The 15,407-nt window shown below is 47.1% G+C and overlaps 1 protein-coding gene across 1 annotated transcript in view; it reads left to right on the forward strand.

The window, feature by feature from the left end:
- The first annotated feature begins 806 nt into the window (after positions 1-806).
- MBIP (MAP3K12 binding inhibitory protein 1) overlaps positions 807-15,407 on the forward strand; it is a 44,192-nt gene continuing 29,591 nt past the window's right edge. Inside the window, exons 1-3 of the mRNA XM_033950689.1 lie at positions 807-841; positions 2,218-2,441; positions 10,744-10,840. Of these exons, the coding sequence (XP_033806580.1) occupies positions 2,229-2,441; positions 10,744-10,840 (310 nt within the window). The 5' untranslated portion in view covers positions 807-841; positions 2,218-2,228. The remainder of the gene's footprint in view (positions 842-2,217; positions 2,442-10,743; positions 10,841-15,407) is intronic.

Here is a 15,407-nt window from a genome sequence, read left to right on the forward strand (position 1 = left end):
CCTTCTCCCCCCTCTGTCTTCCCCATGTCCTTTCAGCGTCCTTCTCCCCCCTCTGTCTTCCCCATGTCCTTTCAGCGTCCTTCTCCCCCTCTGTCTTCCCCATGTCCTTTCAGCGTCCTTCTCCACCACTTTGTCTTCCCCATATGCTTTCAGCATCCTTCTCCTCCCCTGTCTTCCCCATGTCCTGTCAGCGTCCTTCTCCCCCCTCTGTCTTCCACATGTGCTTTCAGTGTCCTTCTCCACCCCCGTCTTCCCCATGTCCTTTCAGCGTCCTTCTCCACCCCTTTGTCTTCCCCAGTGCTTTCAGCGTCCTTCTCCCCCCTCAGTTTTACCCATTTCCCTTAAGCGTCTTTTTCTCTCCACTCCACTTTTCCTCCCTTTCTCTCTCCCTGCCCCCTTACCTTCGTGGCGCTTCCCTGCCCGACCGACAACAGAACAGGCCCGGTCCACAAACCTCCCTGCCCTTAACCGCAAATCTAAATTACCTTCTTACAGCTGCTGTAAGAAGGTAATTTAGATTCGCGGCTAGAGGGCAGGGAGGTTTGTCGGACCGGGGCTGTTGTCGATCGGTCGGACGGGGAAGTGCCACAAAAGTAAGGGGACCTGGCCGGCTGTGCTGCACCTGGGGCGGATCTCCCCCCTCCCTTGGTATGCCACTTGAGCCGCGAGGCTACCCTCCTTCTCCTTACCTGCCCTGCCTGCAGCACAGAGCCAAACGGAAGTCTTCCCGACATCAGCACTGACGTCGGAGGGAGGGCTTTGTTTAAGCCCTCCCTCCCCTACGACTTCAGTACTGACGTCGGGAAGACTTCCGTTTGGCTCTGTGCTGCAAGCAGAGCAGGTAGGGAGAAGAGCCTCGCGGCTGAGTACATCCAGCCCCGCAGGAACCCCGCGACCCTCGGAGGAGTCCCCACGGGATTCCCACGACCCTAGGGGGCGTCCCCACGGGATTCCCGCGACCCTCAGAGGCGTCCCCACGGGATTCCCGCGACCCTAGGGGGTGCCCCACGGGATTTCCGCGACCCTAGGGGGCGTCCCCACGGGATCCCCGTGACTCGAAGGGGGAACCCGCGGGATGACCGCGGGTCCCGCGGGATTCCCGTCATCCCCGTTCCCGTGCAGCTCTCTAGTTAGAACCATCAACCTAACCCGCCCAAAACTTTCTGTCTGGTCACTCAGCACAGCAGGAAACAAAAGTTCCTTCGTTAAAGGGGCGGACCTTTTGGAGCTTGGGCGAAAATGTTTTAATAGGTCGATGTTAAAACACTATGCAAATTTACCCTTCCCTGCTCATGGTGAAGGAGTAGGGGCGGGGAAGGGGTAATTTGCATAGCGTGCTAAGGGGTTGGACCAATCGAAATACAACCCCTTGGCGCGCTATGCAAATTACCCCTTCCCCGCCCGTACTCCACCGTGAGCAGTGGCGTGATTCATGGAAAATCCTTTGGTCGCTAATGCTGGTTCTTCTGCTCATGCTCAGTTAGACCTGATCTGAGCATGTGCGGAAGAACAGGCATTATCCGAAGTTTGCGCTGAATTAAATGCTGTTGAAGTTGTGGTTCAGGCAGGTAAGCTCTGTTCACGTTCAAGTACGGGGTGCAGGCAATCCGGAAGAAGCAGGCGCTTGGCAATTCATGCGCGAACCACCGCCGAGTCGCGAGTCCAATGTCAGATTCCGGAACCGGTCCGGCGCGGTCTCTGCAGCTGCAAAATGGCAGCCAAGCGCTCACTTAAAGTAGCTGGGCGATGCGCCCGGCTGGAACACGCTAGGGAGAAAGAACACTGCAGATTGTATTTGGATATTTTTTTAGCTCTTAAAATATGGGACCTAATGAAAACTAGTAGAAAAAGACACTAAGTACAATATCTTAGGTTACTTGATTTTAATTGCTGTTGTGTATGAAAATATTTTATTGTGATTAAAATATTTAGCCTAATTTTTTTAAATAAATAAAACTTAACTTTAAATGTTTTAAAATCATGTTAACCAGATAACAGTAGTTTGAAATACAGTTAAGATTTTTTTTTTTTGCATAGAATTAGACCATTCTGTGAAAATGGCAAAATATTCAGATATTTGTAGATTTTTTATTATTTGTAGTTAGTTGTTTATATCAGGAAATGAATATGATCCTAACTTCTTTTTGCTTATACCTAAGAGACATAGCCTTCACACTTACATTTTTGTGCATTCTTTTTTTGGTCAATTATTTTTAGACAAGTTCCAGATGCTGATTAAGGGAGAAAATGCAGCACCAATTGAAAGTGCAGAAGAGCAAGAAACAGGCGAGAAGGATAATAAAAATGCAAACTTATCCAATGATGTAGGTGGCAAGTCAACATTGGAAGAAGTGTGCACAGGTTCTGACTCTGGGAATTCAAAAGAGACAAATGACCATTTTGATCCTGAAATGGTTCAGATAAAGGCAAAAAAAGCAGAAGTAAGTGACTTTGCAATGATTTGAGCCATAAGCTCTGTCCTTGTTCAGCTCCAACTTCAGACTAGCAAGATTAGCCTTGGTGTCATTTGAAAGCTCCAACTTCCAAGCTCAAACATACAGAGTAATTAAGACTAGTTTTTGGGTTGTTTTTTTTCTTTTTCCTGGCAATTGTCCCACCACCTGAGCAAAGACTAGTTTTAAGTACTTGCTGAAATGACAGCAAGTATATTCCTTAGTCTTTCTCATTCAACAGGGATTCTAAAAGTATGAAAAATAGTAAAAGCCCAGTGTGAGGAGAAAATCTTCCCTTAGATCCAGGTTTGACTTGGCTCTTCTTTCTTTAAAGCTGCTTTAAGCCCACAAATGAAGGGGGGGGGGAAAGGCCTGAGCTCAACATGAGACAAAAAAGACTCAAATGATGGTATAGAAGTTTTGGAAAGGTGTGTGTGTGTGTGTAAGTGATTTGGCTTTTTCAGTGGTAGCTTGGACTCGGCTCCAACTGCATTATCCCTGTTGGACACAGATAACCACATCTGGATTCTATATGTCCTTTTAGGTGTTTCCCTATCCTTGAAAGGCTTATACTTGAATCAATGAAGTTTGTTGCCCAGCATCAATAGAATTTTAACCTTCTCGTCCTGGTTTTCAACCCATTGATCTAAACCAGGGTTTCTCAACCTGCGGTACGCATGTCCTAGGGCAGGGGTCTGCAACCTTTAAGACATAAAGAGCCACTTGGACCCGTTTTCGAAAAGAAAAAAAAAACTTGGAGCCGCAAAACCATTATAAAACAAATCTAACACTGCATATATTGTTTCTTATCTTAATGCTATATACAGGATCACTAAATTGAAAATAAAATCATTTTTCCTACCTTTGCTATTTGGTGATTTCATGAGTCTCTGGTTGCACTTTCTTCTTCTGACTGTGCATCCAATCTTTCTTCCTTTCTTCCAGCCTCCTGTATGTTTCCTCTCCTCCAGACCTCATTCTCTCCCCCAACTTTTTCTTTGTCTCCCTGTTCCCCCTTCTTTCTGTCTCCGTGCCGTCCCCCAAGCCACTCGGTTTGCTGCCACCGCAATCGGGTAACAGCCCCCAAGCCACCACCGTCCCAAGCTTTCCCTGCAGAAGTGTTGCGCTGACCAGCATTCCGCTCCCTGACGTCAATTCTGACGTAGGAGAGGAAGTTCCGGGCCAACAAGGCATTTCTCCTCATTCCATCCAGCCTGAGCCCCATCTCTCCTTGATCCAGCATTTCCCTTCTGTGTCTGTCAGAATTACCATTCCACCTATTTTCCAGCATCACCCTTCTTTGTGTCCATCTCACCTATATCCCTATCTCATCATTTTTTCAGAATCTTCATTTGTCTCTGTCCTTGTCTTTACCCCATGTTCACCATTTGCCCTTTCAATGTCTTTATCTCCCCCCCCCCCCACTTTTTCAGCATTACTTCTATGTCTCTATTTCACCTCCTCTTCATGTCCCCTCTGTATCTCTATCCTTATTCAGTAGGTCCTGCTTACTCTTTCTCTTCTTTGTGTCACTATCTCCATTTTCAGCTTTCCCCCCTTTTCCTTTGTTACTGCACCCTGTAGCCAGAATCTTTCCACCCTCCCTCCACTCCGGCCCAGCCCAGTATGAAATATTTCATTTTGTTTCCTCCCCTCTCTCTTTCTCTCTCTCTTCTCCTCCCTCACCCACGAGTCCTGCATCTGGCCCTCTCCCTTCTACCTGCACCTGGCAACACCCCCCTGCTCCGCGGCTCTCTTCAGCAACTCGTCAGCAGCGGTGATCAAGACAAGCTGCTGACATCGAGGCCTTCCCTCTACGAGTCCCGCCTTTGTGGAAAAAGGAAGTTGAAACAAGCGGGACTCGCAGAGGGTAGGCCCCGACGTCAGAAGCTGCTGCTGAGTTGCCGAAGAGAGCCGCGGAGCAGGGGATGTGGCCGGAAGCAGGTAGAAGGGAGAGGGAGATAGGAAGGCTGTAGATCTCCGGAGCATGACACCGACCCCGGCCAGGATGATTTCTTTTTCAGGCGTCGCGGCGGGAAATAGCCATGCTGAGCAGTGAGCTCAGCACTACACAGATGAAAGCCTTGCTTGCTGATTGGTCCGGCGGCACGGCGGGGCGGGGCCGCCGGACCAATCAGCAAGCAAGGCTTTCATCTGTGTAGTGCTGAGCTCACTGCTCAGCATGGCTATTTCCCGCCGCGACGCCGGACTTGTAACTGCATGCCTGCGTGACACACTACCGGAGCCGCAGCAAAGGTGGAAAAGAGCCGCATGCGGCTCTGGAGCCGCAGGTTGCCGACCCCCGTCCTAGGGGGTACGCAGACCGCCTGTTAGGGGTACATGGGCTGACTTCTGCCTTTCCACTGCCTACCGTTGCTGCTTGCCCACTGCATTTAATTACACACACACACCCTGCTGCCGCAACGCCAAAAGCCAGGCGCGTGCAGCGATTGCATGCCACAGGCCCATAAACCTCCCCCTCCCCCCCCCCCCCCCGACGTCAATTTTGATGTTGGAGAGAAGGTCCAGTCCAGGAAAGCAGCGCCTGGCTCTTTTGGAGTTGCGGAAGCAGCGGGGGAGTAATTAAATGCAACAGGCAGGGGGAGGAGAAATCGGTGGCAGGTTATTATTATTATTATTATTATTATTCTTTATTCTTATATACCGCCATACCCAGTGAGTTCTAGGCGGTTTACATCAATTAGCAAATGATCTGCATTGAATAGCAGATTTACAACAAAATTAGAGGTAGATTTACAAAATTAGAAGCAGATTGGCATGGGGGCATAAGAACATAAGAATTGCCACTGCTGAGTCAGACCAGTGGTCCATCATGCCCAGCAGTCCGCTCACGCGGCGGCCCTCTGGTCTAAGACCAGCACCCTAACTGAGACTAGCCCTACCAGCGCACGTTCTTGTTAAACAGAAACTTGTCTAACTTTGTCTTGAATCCTTGGAGGGTGTTTTCCCCTATAACAGCCTCTGGAAGGGCGTTCCAGCTTTCTACCACTCTCTGGGTGAAGAAGAACTTCCTTATGTTTGTACGGAATCTATCCCCTTTCAACTTTAGAGAGTGCCCTCTTGTTCTCCCTACCTTGGAGAGGGTGAACAACCTGTCCTTATCTACTAAGTCTATCCCCTTCAGTACCTTGAATGTTTCGATCATGTCCCCTCTCAATCTCCTCTGGACCCTTTCGAGTAGTACCGTGTCCGTCTTCATGTACCGTGACCAGTGCTGGACGCAGTATTCCAGGTGAGGGCGTACCATGGCCCAGTACAGCAACATCTCTTCTCTTCTACACCTTCTCTGTCTCTTCAGTCCAGCATCTGCCCCTTCCATTCACTGTCTGTCTTTCCCTGCCATCTCTCCTCCTGCTCCCCCCCCCCAATTTGGTCTGGCATCCATCATTTTCCTTCTGTTCCCCTCATTGTCTGGCATCTCTGTCCTTCCCTCCCCCCTGTGTGGTTTTTAGCATCTCTCTCTTCTCATTTCCTCCACTAAGATCTGATATCGTTCTCTGCTCTCTCTTCCCTTTTCTTCTGTGGTCTTCCTTCTCTATTTTCTGCCTCCATCTAAATTAAATTCTTTCTTACTATTTAGTCCTGTTTCCCTCTTTTCACCGTGTCTACCCACAGCTTGTCACCCCTTTCCCTCACCCCTCCATTATCTTACTATTTTCTTCCCCCTTTATTTATCTCCTCCTTCCATCCAGTATGTGTTCTTTCCCCACTTCCATTCAGCATCTGCTCTCCCCTCTCAACTGACATCCATCTGCCTTCTGCTCTCTCTCCCTTCTTCTCACTTCCATCATCTGTCCCCTTCTCTCCCCCCCCCCCAACTTCCATCATCTGCCCCCCTTCCCCTCACCTTTGCGGGTCACTTTCTTTCCCCTGAGGGTGGCTCATGTCAGAGGGGAAGTTTTGGCTCAGCAGAACCGCTTGCAAGGAACAGTGGAACTTACTTGATTGATGTCGATGCTGGGGCCCGTTGCCGTTTAAAGGAAAAAAAAAAGGGACCTGCAAAGGCGAGAGGAAGGGAAACCTCCAGGACAGCTGCTCTTTGCCCTCCTTCAGCGGTCCAAGAGTCCAGACCACCAGCAGCAGCTCTGTGTGCTTTTAACTTCGGCACAGAGCTGCCCCTAAGCAGTAGATTAGCGCGGTTTCATGAGGCAGCCTCGGGGCCTTTGCTAGGCCGGCCCGCTTCGATGATGCGATGTGGGCCGGCCTAGCAAAGGCCTCAAGGCTGCCTCATGAAACCGCGCTAAACTACTGTTTAGGGGCAGCTCTGTGCCGAAGTTAAAAGCACACAGAGCTGCCGCTGGTGGTCTGGAGGTGCGGAGACAAGGCAGGAGGCAAACGCGGTGGAAGGCAGGAGTCCCGGCACAGCGACTGCAACAGGAAGTTGCAAGTCAGCTGACACCGGCCTTTCGTTGCGGCGGGGACCGAATCCTTTGCGGACCGGCAAGATTTTGTTGCGGACTAGCACCGGTTTGCGGACCGGCGGTTGAAGAACTGTGGCTTAGGCCATGATGAAGGTTTAGCTGATGGATGTTGCTATTCATCAGCTGTTCTGCTAAAGGTGGATTCCCTGGTGGCACAGGTTACCAAGTGTACTTTCCTCCCCCGTGAACAGGGAGTAGCTTGTCAAAAAAATGCACAGGACCACAGGCTTTATTTTGTCCTTAAGAAGCAATTTGAGGCCATGGCATTGTACGTCGCATGTGCTTGCCGCTCAAGGTTATGTCAGGCTCTGAGAGTGTATGCCGATGCGGATCCCCAGTTTATTATGCTGGGAGTGAATTATGTGGCAGATACTCTGTATGATCTGTTCAGGGTCCTGAGCAAGGTTACTGCAAATGCTATTCCCGCCTGTAGGATGCTTTAGGTCAGACAGTAGGCTGGAGATTCATCCTCTAAGGCAGGGGTGGGTAATCACGGGCCACAACTCAGTCAAGTTTTTGAGATTTCCACAATGAATATGCATGAGATTGATTTGTATACAATGGAAGCAGACCATGAAAATTAATTTCGTGCATATTCATTGTGGAAATATTGAAAACCTGACTGGGTTGTGACCCTCGAGGACTGTGATTGCTCACCCCTACTCTAAGGCTTCTCTGAGAAAATTGTCTTTTAAAGGTCATTTGCTCTTTGATAAGGAGCTTGACGATCTTATGGCCAGCACACAGGATCGAAAACCAAAGTCTTTTACCAGACAGTAGGCCAAGGACCCCCTAGGAGGTCGGGTTGAGATAATTTTCTAGGCGCTTTGGCTAATACTCAAGAGGACCTCTGGCTCAGAGATCATTTCAAGGCTTGAGACGGAGATTTGTGGGGTGCTAAGTGTTCCCAGTCCTCAGGATAACAATAATCAATTTCTATACCGCATAACCGGTCAGTTCTATACGGTTAACAAAATGACTAAAAAAACAGTTTGGGAAGTGTGTCTCGCTCCATAGCAGCCACCAAGAAGCAGTTAAAATGCCAAGTCAGGAGCTGTACCTCCAAGGATAGGAGGGAGGTTGTCGGCTTATTGGGAATCATGGGCAAGGATCACATCGGACCGTTGGTACTGGAAATTATTCAGGATTGGTACAAGCTTGAGTTCTTGCATCCCTTTCTTGAACTCTTTGAATTCTCCAGCAGGGAAGCCAGAGAAAGCAGTCTTAGTCTGAGTGACAGTAAAGAAGCTACTAGATCTAGCAGCCATAGAAGTCATCCCAGATACTCCATATACTTTATCATGCCCAAAAGAGGCTCAGAGGACTGGAGGCAGATTCTGGATCTGAAGTTGGTCAGTGCTGCTCTCAAGATCCTGCGCTTCCGCATGGAAATGGTAAGGTCGGTATTTGCCTTGGTGGCATCGGGGAATTTCTTACCTCACTGGATTTGACACAGCCTATCTGTTTAACATTTTTCAGGATCACAGGAAGTTCTTGAGATTTTAAGTTTTGAAGCAGCACTTCCAGTTCTCGGCCCTTCCATTTGGACTGGCTATGGCATCACGCAACTTTACTAAGGTGATGATTGGCTGATATGAAGGAAAGCAGTGGAGTGTGTGATCCAGTTTCTGCAGAGCCTGGCTGGGTTATAAACTTCCAAAATAGCTACCTGGGCCAACGCAGTTCCTGGAGCATCTGGGCATAAGTTTCAACACGAAGAAATACAGTTTTTCGATTTCCAGATGAATCAAGATGGCCATTTCCTCCATGTTTGTGGGCTGCAGTAAGCATCCACCAATCGATTGAAAGCTCACTCCATGAGAGGAGTTGCTACCTCTTGGGCAGAGACTAGCAGCTACATGGTCTACTCTCCATACCTTTACCAGGTTCTACAGGGTGGACATAGCAGCCAGTAAAGATGCCACTTTTGGATCCTCTATCCTAAAGGCGGGCTCAGTGGACCCTGCCCTAGATTCTGGGAACTGCTTTGCTACATCCTATGGTTCAGGGTCACAAGGCGCATTGCACTAGAAAGAAAGATTAGGTTAGTACCTTGATAATCTTCCTTGTAGATGTGTCTAGTGGCTCTGAAGCTCCGCCCTGTATGTGGACTTCGACTACCTTCTGCCTTGGAATCATTTCGGTGCTGGAGAAATCCTTTCCTTTCAAGAGAATTAAAAATAAAAAAAAATAAGGAAGAGAATGCTCTAGTGTATAGTCTGATTTAAGTCTCCACTAGATAGCGGAACATGTGAGTAGCTATGAGCTCTATTTAAACTTAGTGCTGGTTGCCCACATTTTTGTGTATCTTTTTATAACAGCTGTTTATTGGTAATATTTGTTACAAAGCAGAACAGAAATATACTGTTGGGGATTCCTCCCCGTTTCCTTCTTTCCAATTACAGTAGTACCTTGGATTACGAGTATAATCCGTTCCAGGAGCATGCTCGTAATCCAAAATGCTCGTTTATCAAAGCGAATTTCCCCATAGGAAATAATGGAAACTCGCTTTGATGCGTTCCCCTCCCCCCCCCCCGAGAACCGGCATTGCTCCCCTCGAAGGCCCCCCCTGTGATCAGGCACCCCCCTGTGATCAGGCACCCCCCCTGTGATCCAACACCCCCCCTGCCTTGATCCGAACCCCCCCCCCCCGCCACGATTGGGCATCCCCCCGCCACGATTGGGCATCCCCCCGACACGATCCGACATCCCCCCCCCCCGACACAATTGGGCACCACCCCGCCGCTTCTTACCCTCATCTGGGCACTCTAGAAGATCGGACTCCTCGTCTGCTGGGCCTTGAGCATGCTCAAGGCCTGCGAGTTCACGTTCATGTTCAGAACGTGAACTCGCAGACCTTGAGCATGCTCAGATGCTCAAGGCCCAGTAGACGAGGGCCGATCTTCAAGAGTGCCCAGATGAGGGTAAGAAGCGGCGGGGGGGTGCCCAATTGTGTCCCGGGGGTGTTCGGATCGTGTCAGGGGGGTGCCCAATCGTGGCGGGGGGGTTGGATCGTGGCGGGGGGTGCCCAATTGTGGCAGGGGGGGTCGGATCGTGGCGGGGGGGGTGCCGGTTCGAGGCAGGGGGGGTGCCGGATCGCAGGGGGGGTGCCGGATTGCTGGGAGGGGTGCTCGTAAATCGAGCCATGCTCGGTTTCCGAGGCACCGATTTTGCAAATGTTTTGCTCGTCTTGCAAAACACTCGCAAACCGGTGCACTCGTAAACCGAGGTACCACTTTATGTCTTTCATTACGGTGCTGCATGATTTTGCTTTTGTATGAACTGAGATGGGTAGGAACAGCTCCCTGAGAAGGAGGTGGAGTTGAAAACATGATTGACAGTTTCCTGCAAGTAACTTGCAGGTTTGGATACAAGACCCTACAGTTCAGGACCACTAGACACATCTACAAGAAATTATTGAGGTAAGAACCTAATTTTTCTTTAAATATAAAATCATAACTGAGGCTTATGCAGAGGGAATCGGACTGAGCTCTCTGGGGCAGGGACAAATTTTGTCCAGTGTCATTCTCTAGTAATGGATCCTATCACAGCTCTTCAGGTAAAGGTGTTTTCAAAGTTGGATGTACCAGAGCTTTCGGTTTGTGGGCTTTATTTTATTTATTTATCAGTTTTGCATTATAAACACTGCTGAGGTTTTGATTGTACCTGCTTGTCTTTTTTTTTTTCTTGTCTAGTTTACATATTGACTGTGAAATGACAAACTTGGTAAAAATAAAATTGAGTATTCCTTAATATGTGCTACAAGCCATCAGCAACTTTGAAGCTCAGTTGAGTAATTCTTTTTCATTCTGAGCTATCACAGGAAAATATATTGTTGCTCTCTGCAGATTGACAGAAGAATTTCGGCATTCATTGAGAGAAAACGGGCTGAGATCAATGAAAACAATGTCAGAGAATTCTGCAATGTTATCGATTGTAATCAAGGTAACTACCGAGGCTAGTAATTTAGTGCCATGGATGTTTTTAAATTTGTTGTTTTTCAGAACTTGTATAAATAGGTATTTAGATAGATATATTGCTTCACTTTTTTAAAACAAAGTTAGTTTAGCGTTGCTGGGAAAAAAATGTTAAACTGTTAAAATTCCTGCGTAACTGCTAGCTAGTGCTGAACACATTTTCTAAAGCGGGAGGAGAAGCTGTTAAAAAAATAAAAAAATTGACAAACATCTAATGAAAATTGGCTTTGCTCCAACAGTGTCTTCCTAAGCAGCTTCTGGGTTACCTGTAGGTTATAATCGGAAGTCTGCACATTTAAGTTTCTTGTCTCTCTCTGTGTCTGTGGTCCTAGAGGTGCCTTTATGGGAAGGAATGCAGAAACAAGTGATTTTTGTGTGTGTGTGGTGTTTTCTGTGTTCTCTTTTCTTTAAATATAATTTTTTCACTGATTGGAAAACGGTGTTGCAGAAATGGTAGGTAATGCTTTCATAGCCTAAATGTTTAACTGAATCTTGATAACTTTCACTGTGTATCTGTTATTTTTGTTTGCCTTGCACAAGAAAGTATGATATGTTTTTTGTAATTTAAATTTTGAAATTCCATAACATTTAATTACATTTTGTATCTTTGCTTGCTGTGAACCATCTTGTTTATCTGCTCTCTCAGGTAAGCAGCATTGCTTTCATGGACCACTTATTAAGAGAAATGTTTGTACAGCCTATAGACATGTTTTAGGTTATACTGTAAATGTAATTTCTTGTGCAGCAGGACTGGTAGTCTTGACTATCGAGTTAAATCCCCATTACTTGCGAGGATTGTAGTGAAGCCCACTGTTTATTTTCATGCTCTTATCTCCCATCACTCAGGGATGAGCTCCACCCCCCTCAGTCTTACTCTCTACAAGCGAGGAATTAGGGAGCCTGTCTGTTCTGCTCGACTTTAATCTTTATTATTTGGGGGTTTCATATTATCCAGGCGGAGGCTTTCAGTCCTGCAGAGGATCACAGTCACCCCAGATCATATCTTGCTGAAGGAAGATACTGACTAGAGAACAACACGGTGAGCGAACCCCGCGGGAAACCGCGGCGGGCCGCGGTTTGCCTGCAGGCCATGGAGAATCATTAGTGAAATCGCCGCAGACACGGGAACAAAACTTTTCACTGCCCGCAAGAACAGTGAAAAGATTTGTCCCCGCAGGTAAACGCACCCACTTTTTCGTGACCGCAATTTACCGTGATTTGTCTGTTCCTTTCAGCAGCCATGCTGTCTCTCTCCATCGCCAACTTGTTCCGAATCCGTATGCCATTGTCGCATTGACTCCTGCCCCCTTTAATGGCTCCTTATTGGTCACTTCTTCCTGCTCAAGCAGTGAGGGGACCAATCGCTGTCTCTCCATCGCCGACTTGTTCCATCCGAATCCGTATGCCGTTGTCGAATTGACTCCTGCCCCCTTTAATGGCTCCTTATTGGTCACGAGCACATTATCTGTCTGCTGTAATACTGTATATCGTGCCGGATTCCTCCTCTGCAGCAAGTTCAGCAGTCTTGCAGCAGCTCATAGAGGACAGATATGGCTGCTTTGGAACACGTGGTGGATCTCTGATCCTGTGCGATCTGTTCCTTCCAGGGATAATAAGAGGCGCTGCTGGGTGTCGTGTCGTGCTGAGTGAGTTCCCATCCCAGTTTTCCCTGCATCTGAAGGGCACTGAGGCACAATATGAGTATTTTAAGTGGCCGAAACTGCTTTCTTGATTTCATTTTTGGTTTCGGATGAGAAATCTCTAATACATGCTCATCTCAGCGCGCTTGGTGGGGGGTGGGGGGGTTCTTTCTTTGCTCCAGTGTCCTGTTGAGCTGATTGCAAGGGAAATAGGGAATCCAAGATCAGCTGATCTTGGATTCCCTTGTGATCAGCTCAATTGGACTCGGGAGCAAGGAAAGAACACCCCCCCAATCTAAATCCAACTCCCCTTTTTGATCTTGTGGCTGCGCCTGCTATCTTTTTTTTTTCCTCTCCTTCCCTCCATTCTCTATTTATGGTACAGCCTACAGTACAATTGAGAGATTTCTTTATAATAATTATGAGGATCAGATATGGCTAAGGAAGACTAATGGACTGGTCACAGCTAGAGCTGTGCCAATGATAAAGCTTGTTGTATGGCTGAAAAACTGTGCTGGTATTTGCTTTCTCTCTATCATAAGTGGACTAAGTACTGTGATTCTGAATTTCTTGTGTTTTTGCTCTGGCTGGTATTTGCTCTCTCTCTAATAAGTGGACTAACCCCCTCTTCTATTAAATGGCACTAGCAGTTTCTAGCGCGGAGAGACCCACTGAATGACCCGCTCTGCTCCCGACGCTCATAGGAAACCTATGAGCATTAGGAGCAGCGTGGGCCATTCAGCACGGCTCCCCGCGCTAGAAACTGCTTACGCAGTTTAATAGAAGAAGCTCTAATTGATTCTTGTGTATTTGCTGTACTGGTATCTTTTCTGTCTTGCTGAATTGAATCATTCAAAAAAATAAAAATCTGACTCCAATTCAGGCTTGCTCGTGGGCTTTTCCTCTGTCGCAGACGGGGAGACCGAGGAGAATGGCAGGAAGAGAATAAAGATGCATTGCCAGGCCCTGGGGTGGAGAGAGACAGACCCTTCCTGGACAAAAAGGGAGACAGAAGAGTGGATGGCAGATGTTAAACTTGGGGGTGTCTACTGTCTAGAGAGAGAATGCAGAGAGGTGGAAAGATTCTGGACCAAGGAGGGAGGAAGGAAGGAGAGAGAGGCAGAAAAAGACCTGGAAGGAGAACAAATGCTGATCATAATGGAGGGGGTGGTTGCAGGACTATGGGAGGAGCAGACAGAGGGGGAGAGACCCTGACGAAGATGATAATAGAGGAGGGAGACTAGGAAGGATCCCTGGAACAAAGGTGGTGGTAGTTGGTTACAGTAGTGGTACCACTACCTACAAGCCTAGGTACAAAGGGGAAAAGGGAAATGACACTGGATATGGGGAAAATTTTTTTATGAAAAATGACTTTATATCAGTTGTCTATATTTTGCACTATATTTGTCTATTTTTCTATAGTTGTTTCTGTGGTGACATTGCATATTTTAAAGTCATCTGCCTTGACCTCTTTGAAAAATAAAACAAATATTAATGATTAATATTTTCTTTGCATACAGTGTATATTGTGTGTAGTGTAAATGAAAAATGAATGGAAGAAATTGCATTACAATTAGTACAATTATGATGGGGATAGGGTCAGGGGTGGAGATTGGCCTGGGATACTCGGTTGGTACTTGGCTCGAAGTTGAGAAACACCGGTCTAGGGGACTATGGAGTTTACTCAGTAAGGGACCCTTTTACAAAGCCACAGTAGCTATTTTCTCTTGGCAAATGCACCAAAGTCCATTTGTGTGACAGAATTGCACGAATGCATGTCCTTAAACAGATTTCATGTTAGCAGGTCTGCGTTTTACCCCCTTGTGCAGATGAGAACAGAAAAGAACTTGCGGGGATTTAAGACAATGACTGCTCTACCTACTTGATTTTATGCTTAATCTTGCTCTAAAAGATAATAAATCTTCAGTTTGCTTATAAATGTTCTGAGTCTTAGTTCTTGAATAAATATTCACATATATTATATTTAACTAGTCTTTAAGCCCGTTAGATTAACGGGTGCTAGAACATATGTGTGTGTGTCTGTCTTTTTTTCTCTCTCTCTCCTTAGCCGCTTTCTTTCTTTCTGCCTTTCTTTTTCCTTGGCTGTCCATCACCACCCCTTGCCTGCTCCCCCTGTCCATTTTCCCTTCCTTTTACCTCCACTGTGTCCACCACCACCCCTTCATTGCTCTCCTTATGCAGCAGCAGCCCTTCTCCCTTTGTTTTACCTCCCCCCTGTCCAGCAGCACCTCTTTAATTATTATTACAGAGCTAAATTTTAAACAAGCAAGCTAATTTTCCCCATATTACTATTTTGTTATAAATTATATTCCTCTTTGAGAGGGTGTATAGTTTATTGGTGGAGTTCCATCCATATATTAATAATTTTGTAACAGCTCTAGGAGCCATAGAGTTTGTAATGCAAGGAGAATGGGACTTGGGTAGATACTCCAAATACTTCATCGTACCCAAAAGAGACTCAGAAAACTAGAAACCAGTTCTGGATTTAAAGTCAGTCAATGCAGCCCTCAAGATTTATTTGCTTCCGCACAGAAACAGTATGGTCAATCATTGCCTTGGTTACACTGGGGGGAATACCTTGCCTCTCTGGATCTAACAGAGGTGTGCTTGCATATTCCCATCTTTCTATCTCATGGAAAGTTCTTGAGGTTCCTTATTCTGTACAAGCATTTCCAATTCTCTGCTCTTCCCTATGGCATAGCAATGAATACCACAAACCTTTACCAAGGTGATGGATTTTGTGGCAGTGCATCTCCGCAAGGCAGGAATTGGCCTATAAAAGCACCCTCGAGGGATGAGAGAGCAGCAATGGTAGAGCAAGTGATCCAGTTCCTACAGATGTTGGGCTGGGTAGTCAACTTCAGGAAGAGTCAG

The sequence above is a fragment of the Geotrypetes seraphini genome, chromosome 7 (genome assembly GCF_902459505.1).
Source record: "Geotrypetes seraphini chromosome 7, aGeoSer1.1, whole genome shotgun sequence".
NCBI lineage: Eukaryota > Metazoa > Chordata > Amphibia > Gymnophiona > Dermophiidae > Geotrypetes > Geotrypetes seraphini.